Raw genomic sequence first — 27,623 nt, 5'->3', positions numbered from 1 at the left:
ACAGCGTTCATACGGCCTCCCAATGCTGGAAGAAGCGGAAATGCGATCTGGCAAGATGTTGTGCCGGACGAGCAGTCCACCACCGCCGAGCAGTAGCCCGGCCGGGTCGGAAATTTCCGTCGGTTCGCCAAGTCCACCACCCATCGGAAGCGACTCACATCCTGCCCACCTACCCCATCCGCATCCCTTGGCCGTCACACATCTGGTCCACCATCACCCGCTCGTTCACCCGCACCATCCACATCATCCGGCGTTACATGCTCACGCCGCCGTCAGTGCCCTGCAAGCCCGGGCAGAAGATTACTTCACACCTCTGAAGCGGTTACGCATGGTGGAGGGTGGCAGTGGGGTGGAACTGGGAAGTCCTCCTGGTGGCAGTCCCAAGGAATCGACGAGCCGGGGTTCGAGTCCCACGACGCCCATTAACAGTGCGAGCAGTACAAACACCAACAGCACGCCTAATAACAGCACCACCTCTACCACCACTACCACCAGCACAACCAAATCCTCCTCTGGCCACTCGACCGCAGCCGAAGGAGTCAAATCGTTCTCCATCGCCGACATCCTGGGACGCGATGCGGAGGCTAATAGCCGGGAGGCGCGGGAACCGAGCCCTCCGCCGATTAACCCGAGCCTTCACCATTCCTCCCACCATCACCTGCACCTGTCGGTGCATCATCCCGGTGCCCATCTGGCGGCCGCACATCATCATCACCATCATCACCACAGTAGCAGCACGTTGCAGCAAGCAGCCTCCAAAATTGTCCGACCCTGGGACCATCTCCGGGGACCGATCCCGGTGAGGCCTTTTCTACCACCGGCACTGCTACACTACGAGCATCGGCTAGCGCTCGACTACCATCAGCAGTTGCAGGAACACTTCCGAGCACAGGCCCAGCTACTGCGCCACATGAGCATGGACATTATCCCGTCGGAGAGTGGGTCGGAACGATCGAGTTCGGCGGCGAGTGACTGCTGTTCGCCGGAAATTGGACGCGGCTCCGACCATCAGAGCCATCAATCGTCTCAATCGTCCTCGTCCGGTGTGGGTGGTGGATCGGCGGGTGCCGGCGATGGCAGTGGACGCAGTGGGGCGAATGGTGGTGCCGGTGGTGCGAACAAGTCCGGCAAGACGGCACCGAATGGGACGCCGCTTGATGCACTGTTTCAAATGACCAACAAGAATTTCGACGAAACCAATGAAGATAGTGGTGAGTAGTAGTAGCAAGTTTTAAAATACTGAAATTTCGGATTTAAAAGATAAAAATAGATATGTTAATTTTAGCTTCAGTTATAACAGAGGCTTATTGTATAATTAATAACTTACTGAAGAGCTGACAATGCTAACTTTACTAAAAGATCATCTTTATCCTAAGCGGGTTACAAAGCTTACTCTATCTATTCAGTTATACGAGCCATCTTTACCTTGAAGACATTAATGTTGTTGTTGTAGGTTCTCTGATGCTTCTGGGACTCTAATAATCCTAAGTGAACTCATTCTTCACTCTGTTCTGTAGGACATGATTTCTTTGTCCTCTATTTGCACAAAATGGGTTTGGAATTTCCCACCGAGTAATGGTGCATGAAGCAAACTGCTTTCATGTTGTTTGCAGTACAACTTAGTGACGAATCACTTGATACTTGCGGAGTAGCTACGATTGCTCAAATATTGGAGTTGTCGGGAAACTCCCCAAACAGAGGGCTGCTAATAAACAAAGCTAATAAACGCCAGTGTCTCACCCTCCAGCAAACATATGATGCAAAATGGGAAAATATGTTGCGAATTTAATGTCGTCATATTTTTAATTTGTGCTTTTAATTTGATTTGGCATAGTTGCGTTGCTGCTGTTCAGTGTTTCGGGTGTTATATAAAGGAATCGATAAATCCTGACCATGCGACATACACAAAAAAGCAGGCACCAATGGAAGCTAGCACTTAGAGTGAAAGAAAAATCCTACCCTAGAATGTAAACCTTTAAACGTAAGCCTTTGAAACGGCACGATGAGATAGTCCAGTTGTGTATCTGGCCATCTTTTCTTCAGTACCTTCCCATGCGTTTATTGACGTTTTTTCTTCGCCAGACTCAAAACGTGAGGACCACGGTGGAAAGCGTTTGATAATTTATGAAATCTACTCATGCAACATTCATGATAACACGACCGACACCAGCTAACCAACCGGTGCCGCGCATAACGTTAGCCGTTCGAGCGAGTATCTGGACCGCTTGTTACCCCGTATTGCTGGTGAGACTTGGAATTAAAATTAGATTACCAAGACTTACAAATGAGATCCGATTACCATTTTCTCCAAACCTCCGGATGCACGCTCGGTGGTTCGGTAAACGATGTTCGTGTTCGTTGTTTTTGTAGCGTTTGTTGCTTTGGTTGCCCCGCTGGGCCCATCAACATCATGCAGTCCATCATCAAGGTACGCTGCCACCCTGGGCTGGTTGCGACGCGTGATTGTAACGCGATTAAGCGCAATAGACAACGCAATGGCGTCGCGAGTCTGGGTGCTGAATGGTAGCGGGCAGGGTACATGGATGAGATTGTCCATTGTTTTGCACGGTGCCGCTGACAGTACGCGGCACATTAATGTACCACGAGTTATCCTCGTTTCGTGTGTGTCTGTTCGTGTGTAAAGTTTTTTTTTCGCCATGCTCTCGACAGTTAGACTCGTTTGTTAAGCTAACGAGCAATTTTCATCGTTGATTCATGGGGTGGGGGGGATGCGTATGCAATGGAGTGGAGCTTCCCTTTGGAGAAGGGCTGTAGATTCGCTGGCTGGTCCCTGGTAAGCTAGTGCTACTTCCGTCACAGTTGCACCGTACCGTGTTATCGAGGATCGCTATTTTTTGAAGAGCTGCAGACTGATTAACTAACAAGATGCTGCTTAATCAAGGCGCGATCCGCCAAGGCGGGTGGTGCCGTCATGTTTCGGGGTTAATTACTCATGCATATTACGGTTGACAGAGTACTTGCGGGGGTTTTTCTTCTTAATGCTTTGCTGAGTTTGTATGCAACTTAAGCTTTGTGATATTCTTCATAGTTTTTTTTATTTATTAACTTTAAGGTGTAGACATTGATGTTGTATACAAAGGCTTACACAAATTGTAAAAAACTTTTTGATTTTAAATTCAAATCCATGCACTATGTTGAAAAGTTGTCTCAGCTTTGTCTTGAATACTGTCATATTGAAAAGGTAATAGAAGAATCAAAACTTTGTTATAGGAGTTCTTTACAATACTTTTTCTACAAATTAATGATTGTAAGTTAAAGCAATATCGAGATGGTATAAGTGGGCTATAAATCAAGCAAGTTTGCCAATAGGTGCCAGATATGAAAATGGATTATAGCTCGAATATATTGTCTTAGAATGAAACCTCGAATGATCGTGATTTCATCGAAATTATGGTTGCTCAACACCGTAAGAACAAGCGAAACAAAGAACGTCCACGGTTGGTGCTGATGTTGAACGAAACGGTGGCCTTGAACGTGAGAAACAACATCTTGCTCCACGGTTTTGGTACAATATTAGTGCTGAAGCTTCTGGGCACAGCAGGGATACGGGAACCAGTTTCAGAAGTGTGCAATAAATCAAAATCCAATTACCCAAAACGTTCGACCCACGTTCGGCAAGGTAAGGCAGAATCAGCCCCGTAGCATCAACCTTTCCTTTGGCGGATGCCGCAAGATCAAATCGATCGCTACCGCAACTGGCGCAAGTGATTATGTGCAATCAACGGTACAGAACTCCCAAATCTTTGACTCACCCCAAATTGGTCCCCACAAATAAGCTTTTCCGATCGGTAATGCAATGTTGTGGTTATGGCATTGCTTGTTTCATTAAGCATGCTTGCGTGCAGGCTGCGACTTCGTGCGTGGGAAATGAGGCGCTTTGACAGATTGAATTTTCTTTTATTTGCTGTGTTTAACCAGCAGCCCCGGGAGCTGCTGGGTGCTGTTTTACTCTAGCGAGAAATCCTGGGAATAAAAGTCAATCCATTCCAGCAGCATTCAAATCGTCAACGAACTAAAACTTCCAGTTCAATCTGTTGCAACTGTATGATGGTTTTGCAAAAGGATCACGTTCGGGGTTATTTTTTCGAATCCAGCATCAAACGATGGAAAAAAAGTGTTGGGTAAGTTGAGAGAAAATAACACGTTACGTACAATTGGCTACGCCCGATTTAGATTGATCCAACAATTATGTTATTGTCGGGTCGGGAAGCGATGTGTTTTTTTTTTATCCTCTCCTTCCTTTCGAGACACCATTACTCGCTCGCTATTCCGCTCTCGCGCGAGCTAATGGACCAAAAAAGCCACTTGTCCGCCAGCACCGCCGAAAACCGAGCACTAATCAGGTGCATCCTGGTCCTAACATCGCTCCAGGTGAATCACTCGCACTAGGGGGAATCAAACAAGTCGACCGCATCGACGTCGGCACCAACAAAATCCTTCGCGAGTGCGTGATGAATCGATCGATTCGTTATGGCGCAGTTCTGCCGGACCGAAAATAAGCGAGAAGGAAAACAGCGAACAGAGCAGAGATCCCAATAAAAAGGCTCCTAGTTAGGCAGCAGCAAACCGTACGGTGTGCCAGGATGGAACGAATCGAAGGTAACCTCGGTGCGATCTCCGATCACGATCATTGCGGCCGCGTTGATCGCTTATTGTCGCCACCAGCCTCGGTCACCGGCTTAACATTGCAGCGTGCTCGAACTGCACGTCAGCCCGAACATTTTACCGTTTCGATGGCAGCTGACAGTAAGGAAGGCAGTTAAAAGTTGGCCGATCGGGAAGCTCGACTGAGTTGCCGTTGATCTGCTTGTAAAGTGCCACTTTAAATTATCACGTTCCGGATGTCAAGATACCTTCCTGTTTTTGTTGTTTTTTTAATGCATCACCATCATGCCAACAATGGCCAAAAAAAAAAAAAACTGAGCTACCTTGCAGCCGAACCGGCGACCGAACCGGACCCCGACCGCACCCTAAAATTTGGCCGACTGCACACTGACACTAATGGTGAACCGACCAAACACTCCGGTGGATTGGACCGCTGTTGGCTGTCGCTTTAATTGTTTTTCCCCCGTCGGCAGTTGTTTCCTGGCGGACAAATTAACGGGCGAGCACGTTCTGTGTGGTTCGAGATGCAAATATGCAATTTTGCCGCCGTAGTGTAGCCGGTGTTTGATAAAGCAGAAGACGCATGTGGTCCAACACCGGAGCTTGCTCTTTGATCATGTAAAACGGTTCTGTGTCGTGCTCGGGCTTAATAATTCCAAAAGTATAATCATAATATTTGGCAAAACTAGCCTCAAACGAGTGTAACTATGGAACAGATATGACAGGACACATGCAAAAAGATCTTCATGATACAATTCTTCAATATTATTCGACTTTTCAGTAGGAAATGCTGTTCTATATTTGTATTTTTGTGCCATTTAAAACGGGAATGATAAATGACAAATTACACCTTCTCGGGACAGGTGTTCGTAGTCCAGAATGTAATTGAAACTACAATGCTTTCACCACCTTCCATTCAAACGCCGTGGTTCAAATGGGCTTATTAGACATGATCACTGTATTCAGTAACCTTTCCTCTTCGCCTCATTTCATCTTAGAACCACATCAAGCACCGCTGGACATCGACACTCCGATTCAAATTTGCGCCCTTCCGTTCCATACTGTGCCGTCGCCTCCATATAGGGACAAACTCGTGCTCCGCTTTGATCGGCAATCCGTAGAGAAGCTTATTAGCGCTTGTTCTCCTACTTAGCTCCATTTTATTCCGGGCCCTGCCGCGCGACCGGGCTCTCGGCCGAAAGCACTCACGTGTTGGTAGTGCTTTGGCGTGCGCAAGTTCCGCCGGCTCGCTCAATCGATCCGGTTCCACAATTGGTTTGAATAAAATCCCTCCCCAATGGCGCTGCCGGGTCCGTCCGCGAGGAAGGATTCGGACACCCCTCCTCTCCGGCCCTCCAGCCCTCGACCAGTCCGTGTTCGGAAACGGTGGAATACAAAATGTTCGCTACATCAAAGGCCACATGCCGACAGATCATCAATTTTTCATTGATTGACTTAATCACTTTAGTACCGGTTGATTACAGTTTTCGGTTCTTGATCTCCTTGTTATTCGTCGGTAAAGCGATCGTAGGATGTGCACACACACACACGCACACTACCGGGCTTGCGATCGGGGTATAGCTGGTACCGTGTGCACATTGCCGACATATACCAATAAACGTTTAACTCGTTGTTCTCGGGCGAAGAAGACAAACATTCCAACAGCCTGGGTCTGGTTGACCGTCGCCAGCAATCATAATTCTGCACCGAAAAAAAACGAACGAAGCAATAATCGACGCCAATGCGAGGAGTGTGAATATCGTTTGCCGAAAGCCAAAGAATGCTGGTGCGCGGCCAATGAATAAAGGCACCGGAGTGCATGCAGCGATGTGGTGAGATAAAAACATGTGAAATGATGTCAGAATTGGCAGTAATATTAACACGCAACCAAGGTTTGCCGAAACCATGCACCGTCGCTAGGGGATACTTTGTAGTTTGAGGAGTCATTCCATAGGGATATGTATTGCACGAGTAAACAATCGGGAGTGTTTCTTGATTAATGTATTTAATACATTCATTACTGTCAATCATGCGTTCGTGCAGGTGCTAAAGATGTGTGGTTCTGGTGACAATAAGCGTTGCACTCTGTCTTAAGACGGTTTTGCTTGAGAAATCTCTCGACGAGATCGACACAGTATAGATGAGATGCAACGGTCAGTACAATCGAAAACTGTTAATAGCTATTAGCCATTGATAATTCCAACCCCCGTCCTAAATCATCGTTTTAATGGTTATGGGATCAAACAGGTTAGCTCCGTGGAAGCCATGTGTGTGACGCCGAATTTGTCGACAGGTCCAAACTAGGCACTGCTCATACCCCCACGGCTAACCCTCGCTGCACGCGGGTGAGGCAACTCCGGAGATTAGCAGCACCTTCGAGCATCAAACAGCATGCCGACCCCGGGGCAGCTCGATTTCGTTCGCCTAGTACTGCGGGATGAACAGCATAACTCATTCAACTATTAGATACAACAATAAAAGTCATAATAAGCCAACAACAAGCAACCGGACCGACCGTCGGTGCCCTGGTGCCCACCGTATCCGTAACCGTACGAAAGCATGATGAAGATGGAGGGCGATGGAAAAGTGATGGAAGCTGGTTTTATCGCAGCAAATACGCAGGAGTAGGCTTTCAATCGAGTGTTCAGGTTGAAGCACCGGGAAAGGCGGGGGGGGGGGGCGTCTTCGGGGGGGGGGGGGGGGGGGGGGGGGGGGGGGGGAGAAAAATCAAGCGCATCAAACGAGATTTGAATGTGTGCCAGCGGAAACGCTCGCATATGACGAATGTTGCTGCTCGGAATAGCTGGCGGGCATCGGAGAAGCAGATGGGTGGAGTGGCCAAAGTGTCGAAAAAAGCACAAACATGTGATCAAAGCGTATGAAGATCGTCACTTTTGCAAGTGTGTTGGTGTGCCGGTGTCCAAACGCTGGTGCGCTTTTGTGTAGGATGACTGGTACAATCTCACATGGTAAATGCTAACTAATATCCTCTTAATACGAATTGTTCTTCGCCAAGTGTGGCTGCAAGATTGCTCACTCACTCACTGGCCACCCTCTCTGCCCCGGCCGGGAGCCTCGTGCCTTTCTTTAATGCCAAGCACAACTCGCACACACACACACACACACCTTGAGCGATCTGAGCCAGCGCGATCGTCGGAGTCACTGCGGCGCTGTGGTACAATCCGGTTCTGTTTGCTGGAAGTGGTTGCTCTCATTCCTTCCTGGCCAGGTTGCCCGGCTGCTCGTCGGCGGTGTTGATGAGCGAACAACCTCCAGAAGGAGACGGTTCGCTGTCTCGCTCGGACTCGATCTTCCACTGGCCGCGGGTCCAGCTCAGGACCCACGGGTAGCGGTAGGGGAGTGGCGGGTAGTAGCGGGAGGCTGATGATGATGATGTGTCTGCCTGTGTGTGGCGAGGCCTCCGGTATAAATGGTGGAAGCAGAAACAAGGTGATCAAAGGCCAACGCCGACCGAGCCCAAAGGTGTCGGCTGGGCTAATTGGAAGAAGATCAAAGGATGCCGCCGCTCGGCATGGCACAATGAGCCACGGAGCTTTTTGTGCCTGTTTTCGTTTCTTCTCGGGGCTCGGGGTCTCTCTCTCTTTTTGATCGAAAAAAAGGTGAGAAAGAAAAGATGACACGAACCAAGGAGATCGAGTTGAGCGGGTTTTTCGTTGCTTTTCCGTAACGCTACTCAATCTCAGAGGATTCGCTGCCATCTTCACATTGGAGAGGGGTGGGGGACTGCCATCTCTCTCCCTCGCCCGGGCTCTGACCCGATCGAACCATTTCACTGGCTTTGAGTATTTTGATGCTTTTTCCATCCACAATTTTGCCAGAAGATCGATGCCAGTAATAACTCTATCGCGCGCTGCCGAGCGCTCTGCTTGGGAGGCCTCACACATAAATTGGTACAATGAGTTTTCAAGCTCTTGCACACTAGCCTCCGCTACGCGCGCGTAGTAGTTGAAATCGTTCGTAGCAAACCGTGGCTGTGTGTGAAACGCAATACGCACTTGGCCGGAGCATAAATGGAAGCAGCGGAATGGATGGGGTAGATATGGCCAAGAAAAACGAAACAACCTCCTCGCACACACAGGTACGGACAAATTGAGTTTCAATTAATTTTCGATTTTCGCTAAACGATCGGCTGGCTACGATCATGGAGGTCTTCTTATATCGGCTCTGATTTTGGGTGCTTGTGTTTGAGGCTTTGTGATTTGATTTGTGAGAGAGAAAAGGTTGATTTTTTACCTATGTTGCGTTAAGTAACTTGGATGGATTTTCGTTTTAGTAATGCTAATTAATAACTACCAAATGCGATCGATACTAAGACCCTTTTTTTCCATTGAACCAAGACCTCATTAGCATCCGATGGGATGTATTTTCCGTCGTTTTTCTGCATTACGCTGAAGAGCGTGGGTTAATTATTTAATTTCGATACTTGATGCACTACCTACTCAATTAAACTTATGAGAACATTACATGTCAATTATTTGTTCGATTGGTTCGATTCGCGAATACAAAGAATATCGAACGTTCGTACGGACGTATTCGTACGAATGCTACACATTTACCAGTTGCCACCGACGAAGATAACCTTTACGAGTGTTCTGACCATTTTGTTTTCACAGCGTCACGTTGATGGTGGTTGAAAGTACCACTTCATCAAATCACACATTCTGAACCCGATCCAATTAAGTCTTTAGCCGGTTCGGATGAAAACGAAACTCCGTAGCTCAGAAGACAGATTCCTCCTCAGGTTTCGGTGGTGTTGGAGTTGGGGATTTGTGTTTAATCCCTCTTCGTATTCTACCCCAATCGAGCGTATCGCCTCGCTCGGTGGTGTTGTTGGTCTGCTGTTGTCACTGACTGACAACCGACAATCACAACAAACGAGACCAACATAACTTCAAGAGAGTGGTCCTTCACCAAGCCGAAGCAGTACGCCCTTCGAAAAAAGAAAAGGAATTTAAAAGACATCCGAACGATGTACCGAGTACCATCGCATGGGATCTGTACACTGACCGCTAATCCCCGTCACTTCGTAACAAGCTCACCACTCACTCAGCTGTCAAATTAAATCACCTTCTTTCGTTGCCGGCGTGGTCGGTTCTGAGCTCGCACTCTCGCTATACCCTTTGCGGCAAAGCGAAGAACAAAACATCTACCCCGAAGGCACATTGATTCTGATCCGTGATATGTGTTTCTCTATTTCCTAATCATCGCTAAACATGGAGAATTCGGAATCGGAAGATCGTAGCAAAATAATGAAAGCTTCTGAAGCTCTCGTCTGGTGTATTTGGCTAGAACCAAAATTATCAATGCTCTTTAACACAAGGAATTGTGAGCGAAAATTTCTCACGACAGCTACAGAAACCCGAACGGGATCATCGATCGTGCGGGAGTCTTTGGAGTGTCCCCGCCAAGGAAAGTCCCACCGGTAATGAATGAACAGCAATTATTGATTTGTTAATTGATTCTGGACAGGCGATATCTCGCAGCGGTAGGCGATGGCGATCTCCTTAAAAGCGTCTGCAGTGATTGACCGCAAGTATCATCATTACCACAGCCGGTCCGTTTGTCTTTGATCTTCGTGCGCTTCCTCTTTGTGGGCCGCGGAAAACAAAAAGAGTAGCACCCCCTCGTTCTGGTACTTCCTTGCCGGTGTACAGAGAGAAGAGAGGAAAAACAGTGTTTGCCTTCCATTCTTTTCCGACCGCGCAAGAACGCGATGAGCGAGAAGCAACGCGGTCGAGAGCGCCCTTAATTCGATAGTGGCGGCAAATGCGTGCCCTGTAATTATCGTGCCCAGCCCGAAAGAAGCTGTGAGATTTGGTGGCCCACCCGACACCGGCCTCACTAGTGCTTCCGCTCGCGGCATTTCACCCGCACACGGGGTGAAGCAGATCACTTCTAACACCTAGCCAGCGAGCCACCGGCCATGACCCAAACAAGTCGGGATCCGGCACCTTAACCAGCCAAACGTCATAATGATGCTCGCAAACATACGTACGGGTTCGCTGCATCTTATCCGATTTTCCGAACAAGCATCGTGTACATTCCTCAGCAAGAGCACTGGTTTTTTGTTTTGCTTTTTAACCAATTGAAACGTCAAAAATAAAAAAAGTCAGATCAAAATTGATACTAAAGTTATTGACTGCAATTACGAAACGCACGGCAAGAATATTATTTAATAGCACAGGGGTGAGAAAGAGAGAGGGAAGGAAGCGTGAAAAATGAACCAGGTTATGGCACAGCACTGATAAAGGATCGCTTTGTTCCTATCGTACGCGCAAATAAAAACGCAAACAAAGGCAAAACCAAACAGTACGAAAATGGTGAAACAGGCAGATAAAAGAGAGGCGAAAAGCGGGTAACGAAAATGAAGGAAAAACTAATGCACACACACAGCAACTACAACAAGAAAAAGTGCCGAGCCCATAATTATGTTTATTTATGATCACTTACCATCGAGCATTGTTATGCAAATACGAGCACTGCTTGCGCCACGAGTGCACCAGAAGGAAGCGCAACGAAAGGAAAAAAGATGAAAAACACAGAAAGTGCTGAGGTGCTGAACGAGTGCAGGCACGAAAAGCCAGTGCTGCTTTCCAGACCAGCTGGTGCGGCCGATTTTAACAAATGCGGACCAGTTTTCACTTCCCGAAGACGCAGTGTGCCGCGTGTGGTGAGCGTTCATGCTTCATTAAACTATTACCACCGGGAGCGGAAGTTTTGCCGTTGCGAGGGTACGAGGTGAAAATCGGCCTCAGCAATACTCGATTCCCACCGAAACCCCACGGAAGATAATCGATGACACATTGAGCACGGTGCGAGGTGATGATTTTTAGTGTAAACATAAGGCTGCGCTATGAAAAATCACGTGTGACGATTAGCCCGGAAAAGGCACTGGTCCGAGCGCACCGGAAGAATCCTACCGGGAGCAATCCATCTTCCGATCATCCGATTCTGCTGTGCGACGGCGAAACAGACGAAACACACTGGCGGATCGGTCGATTATTGGCTACTTAATCAAAATTGCGGCGCAAAAAAAAAATGGTAGCCCGAAACGGATGCCTACCCTTACCGGACTGGCATACAGCGAAACAATTTGTAATCGATCCATCGGGCGTATCGAGCGCCATAAATCAATCGGATCGAATTTTCCCGGGTATTTCGGCTACGGCCCGCGGCAAACGCAAACGGGTCCGCTCCGCTCCCAACCTAGCCCAGCGGTCGCCACCGGATCGATGTTTTATGTGCCCGGGAGTGATAGAGATTGTTTCATTAATCCCCAATGTAAACAACACTTGACACTTGGCAACCGTCCGCACACGGAAGCCCAAAAGTCAACGTGCCCTGTTCCGGGGCCGGGGTTTGTCGTGTTGCGAAGCAATAAATGCCGAATGCTTTACGACCCACGCTGAGCACGAAAAGAAAAGCAACAGCAATCTCCACCCAAGCCCAAGCATTCGAAAACCTGCCGGTCCAAACGGTTTGAAAAATGGAGACGACACGAACGAACGCCGAAACGACGTGATTTATGGTCGAGTGATTATTCTTCATTCCCAGCGTTTGGGTGGTGTGCGTGTATGCACACGACGGAAACTTCCGTTCCTCCACCGTTTCCCGCTGCGGGCCACTGCCGGCATCCATGCATCCTGACGGACCGAGCCGTGTGTACTTTACAATTGCGTGCCGGGGCACGATCGTTTCGCTGGGTGGCTTGTTGACATGTTTTAGTAGCATCATCACCACGAACGCAACCGCCACCATTCGTAACGGTAGCGAACTGTAGTGAATTTAATTTGACAGATGATAGAGTGATGGCCGTTTTATAACCACCATCATTTCAGTGACGGATGACCCGTTCTCTACCGCCGCGTTTGATAACGTTTGATTAGTCGCTCGCCTCTGATTGGTACGCATGCCGTAAGAAATGGATGCCTTACCCTCCTTATAGGACAGTCTTTTTATCTTTGGTTAATAAACTGCAAATACTAAATGAAGAGGAATTTCAAAATCCTGATTAATAATGTTTGTTCAACTACTTTCAACTGTTAAACAACAACGCACCTGATGTATCTACGCACCGAACCGCCATACAAAAAAGGAAAATGTGAAATGTGAAATTACAAATTTAGACCACCAATGCATCAATCTAGTCGATCCACACGCGTGGTCCGTTTTCAATCAATTTTCCGTTCGCTCCGGGCAAGTGCTAGTCCGAGTGGTTTGCAGTGAGCCGAAGCCAAATTGTAGGCAACTGCCAAGAAAATCTCCCACGGTACGCTACCGGCTCGCGTACGGAAGAAACTGTTTGCTGGTGAAAATCGCCCACAACTGACGCGACATGGGCAAGTGCATCACGTCCGCATCGTCGGAGGTCCGTGCTGGGTGGGATGTGCGATACTTCCCGAACCGACGGGTAAAGGAACATCTGTCTAATTTTCCAATTAAACGCACTAGCTTGTTTGATTGATTTTGTTGTCCGTCGGGGATGGAGCATTCTGTTGACTATTTACCAACACCCTAGTGTTGTAAAGCTAGATATATTCTATGATCAGAATCTTCTAGACGTGTTGTACTGTGAAGTTTTCTGATTCTTTAAAAGTTCAGCAATGTTCAGGTTCAAAAATCGCTGCTTGAATTTTGAATCTTTGAAGAATCTGACATTTACCTATTTTATTATTTTGGCTTCTGGAAAAATAGTTTTTATACCAACAAAATAATTCTTAATAAACAATTATAAAAATCGCTCACGTACTGTTGTCCTTTTTGGGCCCAAGTACATAAATTCAGAAATTTATACAATCGACATGAAAACACGAAGCTTTGGATACATGATGATCGACTCAAGATTCTAACGAGTCCTTTCTGAAGATTCATTGTTAAGACTTTTCTTAAAAGATTTTTCAATCAACAACTCCAATGTTCTCCGATCGATTCATTGATCGGATTGAACGAAAAACTCCCGGTTCATTTCACCTCTGGAGCAGTAAAAACCCTGCTGCACTACAAAACGCGAACATTAGAACGGAGCGGATGAAAGGGAAGCAGGAACAATGGGTTTACCGAAGCGTGGAAGTGGTCGGAAACACAAAAGCCAAAGCAAACCGATGCAATTGGTCGCATTAGTAAAACCCATTTGTTCCTCCGTGCGGTGCGCGGATGTGACGAAAGGGAGAAAAAGGCCCAAAACTAACGAGCGCACGGGCAACTAAACGATCGGAACCTACGGGGGAACCGGGATCCACACACCATCGAATGTGGACGCGAATTCATCGTTCCCGCGATGGTGAACTTTCTTGGGGATTCCGCTGCCACCATTGGTCATGCTCCGGCGGGTGACAAAACAGACGAGCGTGAAACCGGCACAGAGCAGCAAAAGAAAAGGAAGGAAGCAACATAAAACACAGAAAAAAACTGCCCCCTTGTTCTCGGTTCTTTAATTCTTCCCTATACTGTAAACATTATCTATAAACTACCCTGGAGCCGATAGTAGTGAACGCGTTGCGCAACCAAGCAATCGCCATCTTACCGCGCGACAAATAATATTATTAAGAAACGTAACCCAAACACGCGGCGAAAGGACGCCTTTTGGAAGCATTTCATTCGCTCGTTCGTTGCGTCCGTTTTTCGATTAATTTTATAAATGGCTTTTAGTTTGTTTTTTTTCTGCGTCCCCTCTCCGCTGCCCGTCCCGGTTTGCGTGAGACATTCGAGTTCCAGCGTCAAACCCCGCTTTGCTCACGCTGTGTATTTACACGGTTGAGGGCATTTCAATTTCCTGTGCACCCAAAACCGCACGCCCGCGACACCGACTAAATGCGCCCCTTGCTACTGGGTTATGGGTTTTCCCTTCGATGCTAATACGATCAACTGTGGCACGCAGCGACACAATTTCGTTTAATCAATCTTTTATATTTCTCTGCCACTTGTACATCCTTCTGTGGGTGACTAAATGATGGCGGAGGCATGTCTGATGGTTGATCAAACGAAACAAATGAGCGCGAGTCAACTGAACCGTTGTTTGGTTTTGTTATCGTCTGGTGCAAGCTGGTGCTCTTTTACGAAAGCAACTGCGGGAAAACTGATCGCTGACATAATATTAACGTATGCTCCTCAGATCTTTAATGCCTTTCGGATGTTTTGCCTTCCATACGCGAGCTGATAATATGTTCAGCATGCTAGACGCTCTGTTTTCCTATTGCACAATTGCGGGGCTGTTTGTCTAACCCACTAGAACACATTCTTCCGCTAATGAGCAGCAAATGTTGCTATGTCGGAGAGTTTTGCCGTCCGCTTTGCCGAAATGATTCTTCGGCGAATGTGTTATGCTGGGTAAAAACAACCCAACAAAAAACTAGCACACAACACAGACACCTGTACCGCAGCCACTGCGCGCTTTGTGTTATGATGAACCAAATTCCTTTGATCGATCGCGGATCGCGAACGGAAGTAACGTGTTGGTTTTTCCATTTTTCGTATGCAATCACGCCGTCTAGACGTTTCGGATCATTAGAGTTTTCGCACTCGATTTCACTCGTACAATCAACACCGTTCGGCCGTATTGATCGATCTGGTAGCTTCGATGTTTTGATGTGAAGATTTCGCCCACTCCGCATATTGACTACATATCAAGATGAAAAGGGATGCTGGTTGTGACTGGTAGACTCAACTACAAGGCGCAGTACATTGACACTATCGAAAACCGCAATTCTCCTCCAAAGTCCATTCTGGGTCATACACAATAGCACACCGGTAAGAAAGGAACACATGTGCATGCAGTTCTCGCTTCAAATCTTCGAATGATCCGCGGATGTATCTTGCGTTCGTTCTATCTTTCGCTTTCTGTACCTTTGCTTGTATTGTGCTGTCTTTATTACATTCATTCCCTCCACTTTTTCCCTGCGTTTGTATGTATTTTCCTTGGTTTCGTTCTTACCCGTTTGTCGGCAACGATCAAAGGGTTTGGGAAAAAGTGAACACACCCTTGAGGGCGAATTTTTCCACTTTTCTTCCAACCGGACCCGAACTACGGTCTGCAATCTGGCCCATGCAAACGGCCGCACCGCCGTAGGGTTTAAAAGGTTGAGGAATTGAATCACAATGCGTGGTGAGTCCTTAAGTTGTTGTAGTTTTTCCTCTTCTCGCAACTAGCAGTAATGTACCCGGTGGAGTAGTTTTGTTGCGTACGTCATCAAAACTGATGGCTCGGTGGTGCTTTTGGCACGATTGGATACGAAGAAGGTGACCATGTGCACTGGCAAGTGGTGCTATGTTTTGCTTGGATTTTGCTGGCCGTTTGCTTCCGTTGGTTGGTTGCTGCAGCGCCGAACCGAAGGCTGATCATCCTTCAAGGGACGATTTCGACGACCATCAATCCTTCCAGGTTCACGCGCTTGTATCTGTTCGATCTTCGACCAGTTCGCGCGCGGGCACAAAGTGTGGCACTACCCGTACGAATTTTCGCTTCCAACTCCTATCACTTCAAGCGAAACGACTTGCTGCCCCGAAGGCACCGAGCCTGAACTGAACGATGACGATGATGAACGGTAACACTTTTACGAAGAATAAATGATTTTTAAATTAATAAACCTCAAAACGAACCACGGACAAGGGGTTTGTTGTTTTTTTTTTGTTCGCCCTTCTTCATCTTCTGTTGTTGTTTCAGCACTTTTTTTCTTCGCTGCTCCGTTGGGCACGATTAAGGAGCAAAAACCCATGCTCGATAATGACCAACAAAAATTACCCTCATCATCATTCTTCTGCTGCACGGTTCCGACACTCGGTACTCTGTGCTCACTCGCCCTTTTATGCTCGCCGGATAATGGTCCCACAGCTCGGCTTTGCGGGTGGAAGCTAGACGGAAAGTGAATTAATCACTTCTCATCAAAACTTCCGATGCGCGTGTTGCAACTGCGTATGGGACGCGTTTGCTCTAGCCGTGGCCCGGGCGCACCGCAACAAAACTGCACCTGGAATATTTCAACGGAAAAGATGAACGCTGGCGCGGGGGCAGAGGGCTTGCACCTTTTCCCGCCGGTGCCGAGCGCATTCCTCAAGTGGCGACTCAAGAGAGTGACTCAAATGTTTATGTTTAACTCAAACAATCATAATTACCATCTACTTATCGCTGCACGCAGCCCGATGCAATCCGTACCGAACCGCCAGGGTTGTGGCTTTGTTACCGTGAGTGCTATCTTAAGTAGCAATGGGTCGGTTAAGAGCATCATCGAGTGCATCTCACGGAAGGGTGGCGCTCGTCTTCTTGTTGCAGCTTTAGCCGATACTCCGGGAAAATGAGGGCTAGAGACAGGGGTGGGACGCCCTTGACGCGTCAAGTTGGGCTGCAAACGTCATTGAAACCGTTACGATACGACATGCTGCACGGTCGCTCTCACCGCTCTCACACATTCGTAAGCATGTAAAATCTTTTCTTTCCCGACCAGTCCAACCCAGATCCCGAATACCCAGATGGACACAACACACCACTTCAAACGGTTGATTTGTGCTGTGGAACCCACTCGGCTGCACTGCTAAGGATACGCCGTTTGGTGAAATGATTTTTTTTTATTAATTTTATGGCTTTTAAACGATAGTAAATTGATGCTTAATATTAGCATTTATGACTGCCGCTGTCGGCATCGCTTTATGCTTTTGCCGCCAGTGTTCATCCGCATTCGCTTCGCCTCGGTTCACCGCTCGATCCTCGTTCCGCGGGCATACCACGGCCTACCCGGGAGGCCTACGATCGCGATCGTTCGATCTTAGCCAACGGTCTTTTGCGGCAGGTAACTTCGCTCGGTAACTCAGTGTCTGGTGTTATTCTTTATTGTCACATTTGGACATTCAGACCATCACTGGGACTCAAAACTGGTTGCAATGTTGGTTGGTTGGTTTAAGCACTCTGGCGCACGGAAAAGTCCACACATATGAGTCCTACCATCCAAGGCGTACTTCAACGAGCGTGTACTCGTTCCGGGTAGTGCTGTCTACATGCCGGTTTGAAGACCACGAGAAAAGAAATAAACTGTTCTCGCGGTTCCAGTTGTCGGCTATCAACGCCATTTAGTATGAATCCCGAGCAAGAATTAACGGAACGGCCCGCAGAAAGCAGATTTGCATGCACAAAGCGTAGCATGTCGTCAAGATTTACGACGGTGTAAAGAATCAGAGATAGAAGGGAACACCATGCGAGCACTTCAGAGCAGGTTTCCGACCAGAAAACGTGTGGATCTTCGATTCTCCACGTGTTTTTGTTCGATTTCGGTGACTAATTAGGCGGTTCCATTAACATTTATTACCAATCAAGCGTAAATAACAATACTTGTATGACATCTTAAAGAGAATTCTAGGTTGGAAAATATTAAGACATTTAAAGGATTAATGATCTTCATCTTTTGACAACTATACTATACTCTTTTTTAATGTGAGTTCATAGTTATATGGTAATCTACTTCTCTTGATGCGAGAGCGTACAATACTTCTAAAAGACGTCACTAAAAACAAGACTTAGTCACGATAAACACATTCTTCATGCCAAACGGACTTCATGCTAAGCATTTTCCCTTTACAGTGTGTAAATCTCTGTAACGTAATCTTCAAATTAGATATTGGCAGTGGGTCGATCGTAACCCTCAACTCCGGTCGATTAGATAACAAAACAGAGTGCAACTGTTTCCCATAAGCCCGGTACGGGTTTTGTGTTGAGTGATGCCACTTCAAACACCGAGCAGCAAAAGATCTCTACCGCGCAGAGCCTGCGGCGGATTGTTTCCGGTGGAGTTGTAGCAACATGGAGATTCATGACACAGCCTGGGCATGTTTTACTACCATGTTACATTTGCATATATATGAGGGTACGTACGGGCAGCAGGAATCGGATAAAAAGGAAACGAACCGGCAAGGCGAAGAGAAAATTTATGACCTGTGCACTCACGCTCCTAATTTATTGCTTTCCGAAGGATCGAGACCTTTTCCTTTGCTCTTGTCGTTAGCCCAACCAGCCTGCCAAAACTTTCACCCCCTAGACGAAACGCAAGCGATAAACAGCAGAGATGTAGAGCAAAACCTCAAATTACAGCACCGGAGTGCGTTCTGTTTTGACAGCAATTGGGTAAATTAGTCCAAACGGTGAGAACCACGTTTTGTCAGCTTTCCACCATGTTGAGACACTGGTAGAATGGATGATCGTGTGGAAGAATATGCCATTTCCCGCTTTCTTCTAGGGTGGGTCCGCTTTTTTCTTCGGGATGGTACTTGATGTCATGATCATGTTGTTTTTTGTTTTGTTTCGTCAAAGCTCAAATTGCAAGTTCATTACATCGGTACATGGGTACATCCAACGGTAATCATTTTTCTTTCCGTACTACTCTGGTGGTCAGAAGACCGCCGGGGAAGAAAATCCCCAAAAAACTAACGGGGGGTAGTAATCCGAGGAATGAAGAATGTTGCGCCCGGCATCGGCGGAAAAACAAACACTTCCCATAACTGGAAATTCCAACATCTTTTCCGAACGTACACACACGCACACACGTACCGCTACACTATGTTCCGTGTTTGCGTTTCTCTGTTCCGTTTTGACTAACTTCATCACAGCCCCTTAGTGCCGCACTTTTGTGCAAGTTTTGAAGGGTTTTGTTGTTCTTTGCAGTTTGCAGCGAAAAAAAAAATCCCGGGTGGTTTTTATTGAAAATTAGCGCCCAATCGAGACGACGACCACCAGGTACTTTGTGCTGCACGGCGTTGTTGTGTCACGAGCGGAAGTGCACCGAGGTCGTTGCGAGGCCCCTACTCGAAGGCTCGTTAAATGTGCCAGTCACGATCTGATTTGAAAATTTGCTTCCTCAAACGAGGGAGCTCTAAAACCGGGGCCCCCTAAGGTATCACGCAAGTAAAGCAACACAAAAATACATTCGATCGATAGTTCTATTCGCACGAGAACAGACCGTCGGCTAGACATCGAGTAGTGCCTTTCTAAGACCAACAGAATGGGGCTGACTGAAAACTGGCTCTGTTTTTTTTCTCAAACCAGTATCGTTCACAGACAACCGCGTGGTCGGTACGCGAAAACGTCACTTTAGAAAACGAGCGACATTCACGCAAGGGGTCCGCCGTGTTTTGTGTGTGTGTGTGTGTGTGGCGGGAAGTATTTCGGCGTGTCATAAAAATAATTACCCTTCCTTTTACCAGCAAAGCCCGTTGTCCCGTTGGCAAACGACAGTTTACTGGTGGTCGTGCTAATTTTCTTTCCCCAGTTGGGGGAAGATACGATTCAAGCTGGAAAATGCTCACTCACCCAACCCCAGGTGAACGGGGACGAGAGGAAAACCTCGGGAGATGTCGCGGTAGGAAAGGCACTGCACAAGGAAAGCTGCAGCGAATGGAGAGCGGGTTGTTTCCAATGTTTCTTCTGTTGTTGGAAACAAAACGGTGGAAATAGACAGCAGGGAGCACAACTACTGCCCTGCAAACCTCCCGGTTCCCGTTCCGTAGAAAGTTCGATTTAATTACAGTGTTAATTGATCATTGTTTGAGGTGTGCGCCTTATTGTGTTCCGCGCCATGCCTAGTCATTTCATGCCTTCCGTGTTGCCCGAAAGCTAGAGTGTGATGGAAATTGATTAGCTGTAGCGAGCAGCTGAGTTGAGTGTCATCTCGCTCTTTTGCGTTTTAGGTAACAAAACAGAACAACTTTAAAAGAAAATAGTTTTCCTTGTTGCTTAAAAATTGCTAACTTATTACGCATTCATAAAATGCACACTACAATTAATTTGTAAATCTAAAGAGAAACTCCAACCTCTGTTTTCTTTACCAACGCCACATAATTTTAGCAACCAACTGCTAACAGAAATTTTAATCCTCAACTCAACGTTAATTTAATTGGCCTGGCCCGCTAATAAGTTTGGCCCAGTTTCAATGGTAGTTCCGGCTAAGCAGACCAAACAAACAATCGTATTGCGTGCATGCATCCTAACAGGATTCTCATCATGTGGACCGCGTGAAATTATTATCCTAATGGATGCTTTTATTTGAACAGACAATTAGAGGTCCTATTTTTTTTTGCCGTTGAGCAAAGGTGTGCTGGCTGGTGCTGGCACTCTTTCGCTGGCAAAACATAAACGGTGGACGAGATGGAAAAAAGTACTATCATTATACATGTAGCCTTCGAGAGCTGACTAGGGCGAGGTCCTTGTTCCGTTTTGACGAGTGACAATTTGCCCCTTCACCGGTACACTACTCGCCGCCATACGACACCAAGTAGCTGCAATCGACTGCATCGTTAGCATTTAGTGTACGAGTGTACGGTAGGATGTGATGGAAATACCGGCCGCTCCTTGTTGGGGCGCACCGAAACCCCGATCGGAGCGCATTGTGTGGAAGCACAAGGCTGCTACCAGTGGCGTATGTCGTTCATCATTTGTGTGCACGATAATGGTGTTTCTTCATGTGCGGAATAAAACCGTGGAGTTGGTGGTGGTGTGTGCGCAGCGGAGCACGGGTAGTAGCGCTCTAACAACCTCTAGCCCAAACCAATACGGTGTGTGTCCATAATTAATTGATTAATTAGAGGCAAAATCGTTAGCACAGCCAGCAGCGTATTGCGTCATCCTTCGCGAGCAAATCCTCGCGAGCCGTGGGGTGGCTGTGCGACACCAGGTGGACCGGTGGAGCTAGACACTCCTCGGCTGCTCTATCTCGTCGCCGATCGACGGCTCGACATCGCGAGGTACTTTATTCACGCTACGATAGTCTGGTGGTTTCGGTTTGCCGAGAAGCTTAAGAAAACATGTACGAATTGTTTGCAAAACGAAGTTTAAAAGAAAATAAAGAAAAAAAAAACGTTGCAAATTAGGCACGTCTCAAGCTGGTGCCAATTATGGTTTTATTGGTGTCAGCCAGGCACCAGTTTTGGAGTTTGCTTCGCTGAGCTTATGTGGTTGTGGGGAGAACGACACTCAAAAGAGTGCGATAATCATGCTACTTAATTATCATGTACTATGACCATTTCCACGGTGCAACTTGGTTGGTTGTCATTTTTAGTAATTCTTTGGCAAGTTAACGTTTATGCAACTTATACTACTGTACCTTTGACATAATTGGTGCGGTGTCTGTTATTAGAAATTGAAGTTCGAAAATTCTTGGCACTTGGGGAAGCACACACTGCTTCACGACTCCCCAAAAAGGAGTCGCAAAAGTTATACAACATAACGAACACAAAAGGACAACAGCGCAACACTCACATTACAAAACAATCGTAACAAATGCGCCATCTCTTCCGACTGGGGCGTGGTTTTTTGGAGCCCCTGAAAACATCAAAGTCGGCATCTGTAGCTCTCGTTTTCGTCCGCGTCGCGTTACGTTTGGCGCTTGCTCTGTCTTTTGATACCCAGTTTCCCCAAGTTTCGCTCCGTTCCGCCGGCCGCTTCGGACGTTCGAACCGGGCCACCGCACCATTGCCCGTGGATCAATTTATCAACCAACCTTCTTACGCACCGCAGAGCGCAAGCGCCAGTGTATGTAGGGGTGCTTTCGCTCCAACCGTTGGATGCGTTCTGGGAGTTATGCCGTACCGTGGGAGCTTATGTTACACCAACACAAACAACAGGCCCCGGAGCTCGTTCGCCTGGTTCGGTCGGTTTCATTCACTCGCGATAGGCAACCAGACGGCAACCGGACAGTATTTGTCCAGGCTAGTGGTTTTTTTTTGCTGTTGTTGGTCTGTTTGTTTTACTGCGCCACCTCTTTCGGGGTCCGGTTGCGTGTGGTTGTGTGCTCGAGACTCTACCTCTAGCTCCACGCACCGGGTTCCATTGACCGTGGTGTTTGCTCACGCGGAACGCCATCGATTCGCGGTCTGCGCCATTGCTGTTTGTGCCGCTGCGCTTTGTTTTTATTTCTCCACACCATTCCAAGTCGTCCTGGAACTGTTCGTCAAACGGTCGTTAATACTGGCGCTGCTAAGTTTGTGTGGTCGTCGGATCAGAATCAACATCCTTTTGGTGTCTTCTTCTTGCCGTTGGAAAAAAATAATTTTTGGCATTCATCCGTCGGTCTGCATCGATTGCGCCACTAAGCGGCTCCCACTCGCCAGTAGTTCCAAAAGGTCGTTCAAGGGTCTCCTCACGGGGAGGTCCACGCTCGTCAATCTGTCAATAGAGTGAAGGCTACTGGGGAACGCTTTAATGTGCTTTCGGTGAAACACGCCGGTGAAACATCATAAACGGAGCACGGTGGCAGAGAGGTGTTCTTTGTTCGTGATGTTTACGACCCTACCGGTTTTGCGCTGCAGAACGGAGAAGCCCCGACCCCGTGAGTCACAGCGATCTTGGTGGTATCTGGCAGAAGAGACGGCAACCATTGACACCGAAGCTAATTATCAATCCCATAAAGTGATGGTCAGTTAGAGTCCCAGGAATTTCTGCAATACGCTTTCCATGCCTTTCTGTTTTGCTTCTTCGTGTTGCGAACAGCATTGAGGATTGATTTTCTCGGAACGAAATCCATCTTTGCTAACCCTCGCAAAGCGACTTGGCCACCGCAAGATCTTGCAGCTAATTCTTCCCAAGTGAGAACTCATAAAATGGTACGAATGCGAATGATAGGGAATATCCAACAAAGGGTCACAAGCACAAACTCGAACCCACAACTCAACCATCATGCCTCGACAACTGTGTGTGTGTGTGTGTGTGTGTGTGTGGGAGGGGGAACCTTTTGACAAGTTTATTGACAAAAACGCCAACTTATGCATCAGTCGCTGATCGGTGCCGTTCAGCGCGGTTAGGTCGCGCGAAGCTTTGCCAGAGATCAAAGAATTAGCCGGGACTCCCACCGCACCCACGTCAGCCCACGGTGTGTCGCCGGTGTTGGTGCGTTCGTCTCGCAGTTAATCGGTTCATTTAACGGGAACAGAACGGGCCGCATCCAGCATGAGCAGGCAATTAACCACCCCGATCCCGATTCGACCCCCAACCCCTCGATGTGACCATGCGCTGTGGTGTCGCGAGTGGAGTCGCACGAAGAAGAACAAGTTAGAGCTCGACTGCACGCTTCTGAGAAGTGACGATTTGGACCCCGCGAGCCTAATTAGCTGCCTCGGCGTTGCGGTGCGGTCAATTTGCGCCGGAATCGATTTGAATGGCTTCAAACCGGCCCCGCGCGACGAACGCACGCGGGTTTCGAATGTTTTTGCCAATTCGCGGCTTATGCAAAAGCGCGAAAGATGCAATCGTACCATGCCGAACCCGGCTGCGTTTGCTGCTCGCATCGTTTCCTTTTCGTCGCTTATGCTGCCTTTAGGCAATTATGCTTTCTCCAACACCGCCGCCGCTCGAGCGGCATTTTGCATTATGACGCTGCACCGCACCGAAAGTTGTTTGATGCGGTGCGCATATTCATCAAAGCGTTTTACGTGGCATCTAAATCATTATAATGTTTCGTAATTAATGTGGTACTTTGTACCGATGGATGGGTTGGGCGAGATTTTTTCGGTTTGTCACATTCGGGAGACCATTTGAATAACGGTCGTGTGTAACCGGGCTGAAACTTTCATCGCCAGCGTGTGTCCGAACCTGAACCGTTGCCGAATATCCTCACTAATTATCTGCTAAAATAATAAGTTTGCAACACCTGCAGTCTGTTTCGCGGGCGCGCTGGTGCAACGATACGTTTGACATCTTTATTGTCTAGGGTGGGTTAAACACGTAACCGGTGTCGTGCAAACAGTTTTTGCCAAAAAAAGACAGTTGTCTCCACCGTTCCCAATCGGGTTCATCCCGGCCGACGAGCGGAATTGATTTTTAAAAGTGAAAGATCTCGCAGCTGAACGTTGTTTCCGCACGGTTCCCGCCGCAAGCGCCGATCGACCGCATCTCCCGTACAGTGGCGGTTCCCTTTTTTGTCTGCTGCCTCCAAAATCGTTCTCTTCATTTTAATTTTAATAATTTTATTGCCTCGCGAACGAGTTGGCTCCGCCATCCGCGCGCGTCCATCCAGCCCACGGTGGAAATGAATGAAATAAAACATAACAACAACGACGAACTTCACGAACGAAAAAAAAAATCGTAATAATAATAAGCATGTCCGTGGAACATCGCATCCGCATGGCGCGGATCGAACCCGCACCATGCGCCCCCAGTCCGATCGTACATTAATGAAAACGGCGCACTTCGGCTTTACGCTCGTCTTCCACCGCTCTCTTTCTCTTCCATATTCATATCCCGTGCCTTTCATATCCGCCGCGGATGTGATCGCAAAGGTTTTCGAGCGGCTTGTTTCGGCTAACCAAAGAGCCTCTGGTAGATCCCGTGGCCACGGCACAAAGAAGAAAAAAAAAACACAGCCGTGCCGTAATATGTTATCATTTAATTTAATATTTCTTCCCCGGGATCGCTTAGCGAGTGACGTTTCACGTAGCGGCGAACCTTTTTTTCTCTTCTTCGCTTGAAATGAGCCCCCCTGTTACGTGGTTTCTTTTTTGTCGCTCGAGAACCATTGGCATCGATTCGTTTCTCACTCGGATGTTAATTAGTGTCGTTGTCGTTTGCCGGCGGTTCACGTGTTGGTCAGATTTTGGGGATTTTTTTGTGTGGATGAGTGGATCATATCCAATTTCTAGAAAGAGAGTAAGTTCCATTTGGTGGGTTGTCCTGGGCATCCGGAAAATGGCTACCGCCTTATTGAGCCAATGATTCACTAGAGTACGGTTTGGATTTGGAATTTGAGAGAGTATTTAGCAATACTTACGAAATTATACATGATTTACTATCAGAAACAGTTTGGGCACGATGGAATTATCAAACATTGCCTTAGAACTTTTAAACCTTACATTCTACGTAACGACGTCGATTGTAGGAATACTTCTGTTAAACCTTGTTAATGGTTAATGTGCAGCCTATAAGAAAGATATTCAACCATCCTCGGATTAAATCATTTCAATTCGTCAATTCGTGTGTGGGGCATCTTCGTACTGACTGGCTGAATATCAAAATCCAGGAACTCCCAATTCACTTGGTTCTGCAGCTAAAACCAGTACGGTTCTTTCTGGATAAGAGTAACTTGATCTGGTCGAAAATTAGTCTGAGAAGAAAGTATTGTAGTACAGTAGTTTCTTGAAAGACTGTTCAAAACTGTACTGCAATTAATGTTGTATTATTAAAATAATCGAGGCTTGGACCAATGGAGTAAAGCAGCTGAAAACGGTATGGGAAATGTTAAACCATTACTTATATTTAACTTACACACCTCTTGTTAGTTAGAGAACATTGAGAAACAAATTTCAAATCTTATACTGTGTTTCTCCATCTCTACCGCATAAATGTTTCACCCCAAAAACAAAGAAGAAAGTGAACCGTGCGCGGACTCGTCAATCGCGCGGAATGGCATCTCATTGAGGAGGAAATTAGATCTCAATAAACTTTTATGGTTTTATAGCACCGCGTTAAACAGGAGCAAAAAACAACGGGCACCAAAAAGAAAGACCGCGAAATACACAGACTGGTGCGCGGTGGTTGTGGCCGATGGGCCTACCAGCGGGGTAAAGATTATTGCACGAACGAGCGGGAAAAGCGCAATGTAAAGATCAATCGTCGATCGAGCCCGTAATCGAAACCCCTCGGTCGGTGTTGCCCCTTTGATTGAGCGCAAACCAAAGCCATCCTGCCGCGGGCGCACAGACGCCGTAGCCTTTGTTGTTTGTCTTTAATTTTAGCGTTGCAATTAACAAATTGTACTAATGTTGCCCTGACCTTTTCCCTCCCGTCCCGGTTGGGGATTTTTCTTCTGTCGCTTTCACAGAGCAATCGCATTTAAACCTGTTCGCCAACCGACCGCAGCCAAAGAAGAAAAGGAAATCCCGGACGGCGTTCACCAACCATCAGATCTTCGAGCTGGAGAAACGGTTCCTGTACCAGAAGTACCTGTCGCCTTCGGATCGGGACGAGATAGCGGCCGCCCTTGGGCTTTCGAACGCACAGGTAAGTTTGTGTGCAACCGACGTGTAACCGTCATGCAACAAAGTGCGCTAAAATCAATAGTTTGACAAATATTGATGCCATACCGTTCCGCTTCGTTCCATCAGGTCATCACCTGGTTCCAGAACCGTCGGGCCAAGCTGAAGCGCGATATGGAGGAGCTGAAGAAGGACGTCGAGACGGTAAAGGTCCTCTCCGCACACAAAACGTTCCTGGAGAATGTGAACGATATGAACATTCTCAAGAAAAAAATCATGCACGACGATGGTGGCAGCCCACAGAAGTAAGCTTCAATCATAACCCATCCGCATTAAGCACCAGGAACTTACCGTAGATAATTTTCCTCGCAAACAGCGCATCCTACCCACATCCCTATTGTCTGCATAGAAGTGGCATAGTGTGAAATTGGTCCAACACAGTTTGTTTTGCAATGTGCGGGTGTTTTGTGTGCAAAAGCAGCTCGACCGTAAGCAGTCGAAGCTGCGACTGACTGGGGCAATATTCGGTTTTAAACTATTGTTTAGCTATTCGACGCGTGGCTGTACAGGTTAGGCAGCGAGTTTTCTGTTTGTTAGTTTCTGAACGCGCCAAATGAAAGTGTGTACGCGCGATCGACGTGTGTACCGGAAGTCGAAACATGTCCTGCCACCATGTGGTGTGTCGCCGTCTGTGTTCACCTCACGTAACCGGGAGGATGTTTAGTGGAGCGTTTGTGTTTCCTTGCCGTTCCGATACCGTTCGTATTCGTTTGTACATATAGTGAATAAATAACATGTGATGTGATGTATCTTTCTTTTATTGTTTGTTTGAGAAGCAAGATGCAAGACTGCGATCAGTTTATAGATATGTAAATGTGTAACACCTACCTGTAATGAGTTAGCTAGAATAACGAGCCTAGAGCGCCGATTCAAAGATGATGAAAAGTATTATTATTGATCGTAAAAAATGTACCACATGCAGTGCGACAAACTGTTCGTTTGTTTGTTTTTTACTGTCCCCTACCCTTTGATAGTTAGGT

General features: G+C 47.3%; 1 protein-coding gene across 1 annotated transcript; it reads left to right on the top strand.

Annotated features, from left to right (window-relative positions):
• Positions 1-22: 22 nt before the first annotated feature.
• On the top strand, positions 23-27,008 carry LOC128716328 (homeobox protein B-H1-like). The gene is made up of 4 exons (XM_053811251.1): positions 23-1,211; positions 26,430-26,608; positions 26,713-26,888; positions 26,960-27,008. Exons 1-4 carry the CDS (start codon positions 23-25, stop codon positions 27,006-27,008), a joined length of 1,593 nt encoding a protein of 530 aa, XP_053667226.1.
• The last annotated feature ends 615 nt before the right edge of the window (positions 27,009-27,623 follow it).

The sequence above is a fragment of the Anopheles marshallii genome, chromosome 2, assembly GCF_943734725.1.
Source record: "Anopheles marshallii chromosome 2, idAnoMarsDA_429_01, whole genome shotgun sequence".
NCBI classification, from domain to species: Eukaryota; Metazoa; Arthropoda; class Insecta; order Diptera; family Culicidae; genus Anopheles; species Anopheles marshallii.
The sequence above is the reverse complement of the archived record's forward strand: the minus strand, read 5'-3'. Positions and strand labels throughout refer to the sequence as shown.

Bases quoted from the DNA above. Each gene is read 5' to 3' on its own strand.
- LOC128716328 (XM_053811251.1), top strand. From the start codon at position 23: ATGCTGGAAGAAGCGGAAATGCGATCTGGCAAGATGTTGTGCCGGACG. The intron at 1,212-26,429 runs GTGAGTAGTAGT...TCGCTTTCACAG, and splicing joins CGAAACCAATGAAGATAGTG to AGCAATCGCATTTAAACCTG. The intron at 26,609-26,712 runs GTAAGTTTGTGT...TCGTTCCATCAG, and splicing joins TTGGGCTTTCGAACGCACAG to GTCATCACCTGGTTCCAGAA.